The sequence below is a fragment of the Anastrepha ludens genome, chromosome 3, assembly GCF_028408465.1.
Source record: "Anastrepha ludens isolate Willacy chromosome 3, idAnaLude1.1, whole genome shotgun sequence".
NCBI lineage: Eukaryota > Metazoa > Arthropoda > Insecta > Diptera > Tephritidae > Anastrepha > Anastrepha ludens.
Window position 1 is genome coordinate 22,605,621 of NC_071499.1, and position 6,000 is coordinate 22,611,620.

Below are 6,000 nucleotides of genomic sequence, written 5' to 3' on the forward strand. Positions count from 1 at the left end.
ATGACTTTTTCGTGCCTGAATTGGACGATGTTGATGTGGACGACCTTTGGTTCCAACAAGACGGCGCTACATGCCATACAGCCAACGCAACAATCGATTTATTGAAGGAAACTTTTGGTGAGCGCATTATCTCGCGCCGTGGACCTGTGGCGTGGCCTCCAAGATCGTGCGATATAACACCGCTGGACTATTTCTTGTGGGGCTATGTGAAGTCGCTTGTCTACGCAGATAAGCCCGAGACGATTGACGTCTTGGAAGGGAATATTCGGCGCGTTATTGCTGACGTACGGCCCCAATTGCTGCAAAAAGTGGTCGAAAATTGGGCCTCTCGCCTGGAATTTATTTCAGCCAGCCGCGGCGGCCACTTGCCCGAAATCATTTTTAAAACATAATGGCAAACCCTTATCTTTATAATAAAGCTAAATTCTTGGCCATAACATTAAATTATATACGTTTTATTTCATCTTGAAAACCTAAACTCTAAAAAAAAACACCCTTTATAATCTGCCGAGTTTTCTGGTCAAACACCATCTCAAATGAGGTTCTCTACGCGCTCACACACAACATGCCCATCGACGGGAGAAATTAAAAAAAGATTAAATGGAGCTGGATGGCCACTTCGAAAAGACAACGCCAACATTACAAAAATGGCGTTCGAGTGGAACCCTCAAGGGGAAAAAGCGCATGATCGACCGAAGATGACTTGGGTGAGAATGGTGCGTACTGATGCGTTTTGGTTCCTGGAGTCAAATAAAGAATTATGCGTATGACAGAAGACGTTGGAAGAGGGAGCACATCTTTAAGGTTGTCTGATACTAGATAAAACTTCAATTTGGTATTAAATGGATTAAAAAATAGTTCCTAGAATGTTTTTGAATCTATAAGAAATGCAGTATATTCTAGTTTATCATTAAAAGCAAAAACTTCAAAGCTTCTCCATATATAGAAAACGAGCAAAGAGGAAATTAAAGATTTATCGAACCCGGAATTTTTTTGCAGGTCTCTAAAAAATATATAAATATTATACATTTTTTTTAAATTTCTGAGTTCGGGTGGAAAAATCGACTTTTCGCGATTACTATGGAAAAAGAAATTTAAAAATATGCTTCAGATCTTCGCACAAGCCAAGTAAAGTGTAAGAAGATAAAAAATGTAAAATGAGGTTCACGAAAATTTATAGGGGTCACTCTTTATTCTTTGGCTTCGTCAGATTTTAAAGGTGAGCTCTTTAACAGCCCGTTATTCGGCTCTGAGCGAATTTGACAGAATCAGCTGATGGGCTAACTTCACTTGAAATGTGAGCTAGTGATATAAGAAAAAAATTAGCCAATGACACTTCGTTGCTATCTGAGCGGCGACTGATTGGAGTAGGGTATGAATACATGCATGGGGCTGCCGGCAAGTGGCGTGGCAGTCAAAGTTCCCCTCACAATTTTTTTTTTCTCCATAGCTAAATAGCGAACCTGGTAATCTATCACCTTTGACTATGGGTAGCCTTTTAGGAATAGGTAGAATAAAAAAGAGGGGAATAGTTTTAGAAATGTACACCAAAATTTGTATAAAGGCGCTAATAATGCTTACCCCCCATCCGAAGATAAAATAAAGAAGCTCGGATGATGGGGACACCTGGAGTGCTCGAGAGAAAGATTCTGCGGAAAATTTTTAGCCTTTTGCACGTTAACGACGGCAAATATCGCAGACCATGGCACAATTAGCTGAATAAGCTCTAATTCGACATTGGCGTAGTGCAACGAATCAAGATCTAGCGGCTCCGCTGGCTAGAAAATGTCGCACGAATGGATTCAAACGCTCCAGCTCTCAAACTATTCCACGCGGTACCTACTGATTTTAGCAGAAGATGAGGATGCTCTGCTTTGCATTTGCATTTGCGTTGGTTTAATTAATTGCGGCGCAGGTTAGCACGAGGAAGAAACGTCTGGCGCGCTTTCTTAAATTCGGCCAAAATCGCTTAGGCGCTTATCGCACCAATCACAAAAAAGATGGATTGTCGCTGTGGATTCACCTAAATCAGCGTTGGAATACCAGGCTGTAGTGAACAGTATACAGGCAGACATTAAACGATATTCATCGGGAGACCCTTACCACCTATTGCAGACGAAGAGCTTTGGCTCAACTATTGTACGTTCTGGATACTTTAGCAGGTTAAACTCCTACTTATCCAGAATCGACCCCAACATACCCAAAAAATGTCCAGCGTCTGAAGGCACCCCGCACTACATTAACCACTTATGCACATGCCCCATCAAACCTACTCACCTAACACGCCTCTCCCACTGGACCCAACCTGTCAAAACAGCACGTTTCCTGGACCTACCGTAAGATGAATTGGATGATGGCGATCGGTAATTTCATTGCTCTGGCAGGGTTAAGCAAATTGATATAATAATAATAACCACCAGACCATAGTAATGACAAAAGTGCTGACTAATAAATTTAATAAAATATTAAATATTTCAAGCCAAAAAATAGGCTCCAATTAAAAATTATTTTATGTTTAAAACCTGAGAAAATAAGTTGTGCTTTCCCGCACTCATTTTTTATTTTTTTTTTCTTCATATCCCAAAAATTTTTTAAAAACAGTTTTATATAAGTCTGCTCATTTTCGTAGAGCTCCACGGCGATTCTAGTGAATCCTTCAACATATTTTCTATAATTTAAAGAACAAATGCGAGATAATAGCGAGTAATACATAAATTAATAAGCAATAAATCGACAAATTCCTTCAAATCAAAATTTCTTCCAAAGTTTTATTTACATTATTTTGTGCTTGCTACATGCATTTTAATGTATAATTTTGTTGAATTTTTCTAACTTAAATTGTGTACTTAAAAGCTATATTCATCAGGCAATTCATCTGTATATCCGCCTACACCTTACTTCCTTTTTCCTTTTTCTTCATTATTATTTTTTTCACAAAAATTCCCATTTGAATACACCGCATTTGCCACGAAAAACTTACAATAAAAAGATATTCATAATAAATTATAATTATAAAAAATAAATGGTTTCTTTGTTGATTAAAATAAAAAAAAAATTAAATATAAACATCAGAGTCCTTGTCCTTGCGTTTTTCAACCAAGTAACTTTTTGTTGTTGCTTTATGTAGCATAAATTTAAAAAATCACATATTAATTTTATTTGAATTGTATTACACCCTGTGGTTTTTTATCCTGTTACAACACTAGCAGTACTGTTAAAATCAGCTGTTAGCAGCTGTCAATGCACATCGAATGCCAATCGGGCTCCATAACAATTTCTTTGGGGTTATGTCGTAATTTGCTTGTTTTTATCTTTCTCTAAATTAACTTAAAAGTATTTACTTAACTAAAAACAATGAATTCGTTGGTGCGACAGATGGTGCGCCTCAGTCTTACACAACAAAATCTGTTGCAAGGTTCGTGTAAACTGCTACTCGCCGCAACTAACAGCCTGCACACTTCCGACGCACTAAACGCTAATTGGAATAAAGCAAATTACGGACCACGCAAGTGGCTGCAGTACAATAAAGTAGTACATCCACCACAAAAGCCAGATGAAGAGCCACGAAAGGCGGTAAGTCATTGCTATGCCATAGAAAACTTGCAATTAATTTAATTTTTTTTAAACTTCCTCATTTAGTATGTTTGCCATTTGCGCACCAACATTAAATATAGTCCAGATAAAATGTGGTATATCGCTTCGTTTGTGCGTGGCATGTCCGTCGATGAAGCTGTAAAGCAGTTAAGCTTCGTTTTGAAGAAAGGCGCCACACATGTCAAGGAGGTGATACAAGAAGCACAAGAAATGGCTGTGCGCCAACACAATGTGGAATATAAAAGCAATTTATGGATTGGTATGCAAAATTTGATTATCAACAAATGCATATCACAATCAATTATTCTATAATTTACAGCTGAATCTTTTGTGGGCAAAGGACGTTATTTCCGCGGTGTGCGCCGGCATGCGCGTGGACGTACGGGGAGGGTTGAATACAAACACTGCCACTATTTCGTGCGTCTGGAGGAGGGTGAGCCACCCAAAGACTATTATCTACCTGTGCAAACACCTGAACAGCAGTTGGAAAAATGGATCGAGCAAATGCGTAAACGCAAGATCACGAATTCCCTTTAGAAATTTGTGCTTAATTAATGTAATTTCATTGTTACAATAAAGTGAGTTTTTTAATTATAATTTGTTTAAGTATGTACATTTTACAGCTAACTAAATAAAATAATATATATTACAAATATTATGCATCGGTCAAAATTGCGCTCATCAATGTTTCCAGCCCATTTTCGATTGGTTTTGTGATTTCAGGTTGCTGCTTTCGCGCAAATTTTGCAAGTGGCAAATCATCTTCGCTATCATCGCTCTCACTATGTTGTTCAACTAACATTTTTCCAGCCATATCCAAAGCGTCATCTTCACGTTCTCTCAATAATTTATCTAAATTTTTGTCCACAACAACACCGCTAAATCTTGATAGATTCGATATAATTGACCGGCCAGCGTCCTTGCGTTTTTTTCGCGCCACTTTGGTTTTGTTCTTTTTCTGTTGAATCACATTTGTGCCTTCTATGGCTGGACGTTTATGTTCACGCTCTAAGTGCTTTGCCAAGTTTTGTCCACTGCTGAAAACACGCTCACAACCGTCCTCAGTGCACTCAAAATGTTTGCCATCGTGCGCAACGCGCATGTGCTGCTTCAGATTTCGTTCATACGCATAACTGCGATCACAGGTTTGGCATTTGAAAATCATTTTCTTCTCGCTATCCATGTGCTTCGCCGCTATATGCTTTTGCAATTCACTTGGTCTGCCATATACACGCTCGCAATTTTCACACTGGTAAAACTTTCGCCCATGTTGCTTCTCCTTGCAATGCTTCACATATTGCGTCCATTTATTAAACTGCATTTCGCAGTTGGCACAAATGTACACTTTACAACAAGAGATGTGCCGGTCATGTTGCCATTGCTGATAGAATCCCCTTGCACACTTCTCGCAACTGTAAGATAATTGCATTTTTACATACATTACAAACACAATAACAATTCTTAAACTCACGTATACGGATAATCGCCAGTGTGTTTTTGAATTTCGTGCCTTCGCAATTTCAGTTTCTGCGTGAACTTTTCTGCACAGAATTTGCATGAATAGATCTTTGGATTTTCATGTACTTCACGTATGTGGCGACGCATGTTGGTCTCAGTTTGAAACATTTTCAAACAACCGGGTATTTGGCAAGGCACATTCTTCTCTGCCGGCCCAACGCGTTCATGCGTTGTACGCAAATGACGCTTCAAATGTGTCAAAATGGAATAGACCTTATCGCAACCATCATAAATGCAGTAATGTTTTTTCTGGAAAGCGAAATAAATTCGGTTACATATTTATGCTTTTTTTTTAGTAAGACTTACTATTCCTGTGTGATGGAATTCATGTTGATCCAATTTATCTAACCGCTTAAAACTCTGACTGCAGCCTTCAATACTACAAACGTATTTGGGACCACTGCTGTTGCGTCGAAGCTTGGGTACTTCCTTAAATGAAATAACACTTTCCAAATCGCTGTCTGAGTTTGCTTGGTTTCCTGGAGTCATCTTGTTAGAGTTTGAGACACTCTTTTTTTTATTTATGTTACTCCTCCACACTTCTTGAGCAACTTTTGATTATATTGACTTCCGCATAGAGCATGGACAAACCAACAAAATCACACGCGAAGTTTATATGTCAACAAAAAACCTCGACGAAGAAGTGTTGGTAAGCGAATGCTAAAGTGATTGCCAGACTGTTAAGCAAAAAGGAATACATTGTTTAATCACAAGAATGGTAGAAACAAGATTGCGCCCATCAGAGAGTGCGTAACGTCATGTTTGCCAAATTGTGCAGTGTTGCCAACCATTTGCTCTTCACAATAAATTTAGTGCTTTTTTATACCCAAAATGTGAACATTTTGAAGTTTCGTTTTGTTTCTTTTTTTTAATTTAAAGCTAACGAAA

The 6,000-nt window shown here is 38.4% G+C and overlaps 2 protein-coding genes across 2 annotated transcripts; one reads left to right on the top strand and one right to left on the bottom strand.

Moving 5' to 3' along the window:
- The first annotated feature begins 3,234 nt into the window (after positions 1-3,234).
- LOC128857148 (39S ribosomal protein L22, mitochondrial) lies at positions 3,235-4,249 on the top strand. Its single transcript, XM_054092748.1, has 3 exons — positions 3,235-3,573; positions 3,640-3,853; positions 3,914-4,249. Exons 1-3 carry the CDS (start codon positions 3,355-3,357, stop codon positions 4,129-4,131), a joined length of 651 nt encoding a protein of 216 aa, XP_053948723.1. The 5' UTR covers positions 3,235-3,354; the 3' UTR covers positions 4,132-4,249.
- Positions 4,146-5,745, bottom strand: LOC128857147 (transcription factor IIIA). The gene is made up of 3 exons (XM_054092747.1): positions 5,419-5,745; positions 5,066-5,361; positions 4,146-5,006 (listed from the first exon to the last, which is right to left on the bottom strand). Exons 1-3 carry the CDS (start codon positions 5,599-5,601, stop codon positions 4,250-4,252), a joined length of 1,236 nt encoding a protein of 411 aa, XP_053948722.1. The 5' UTR covers positions 5,602-5,745; the 3' UTR covers positions 4,146-4,249.
- Between the last annotated feature and the right edge of the window lie 255 nt (positions 5,746-6,000).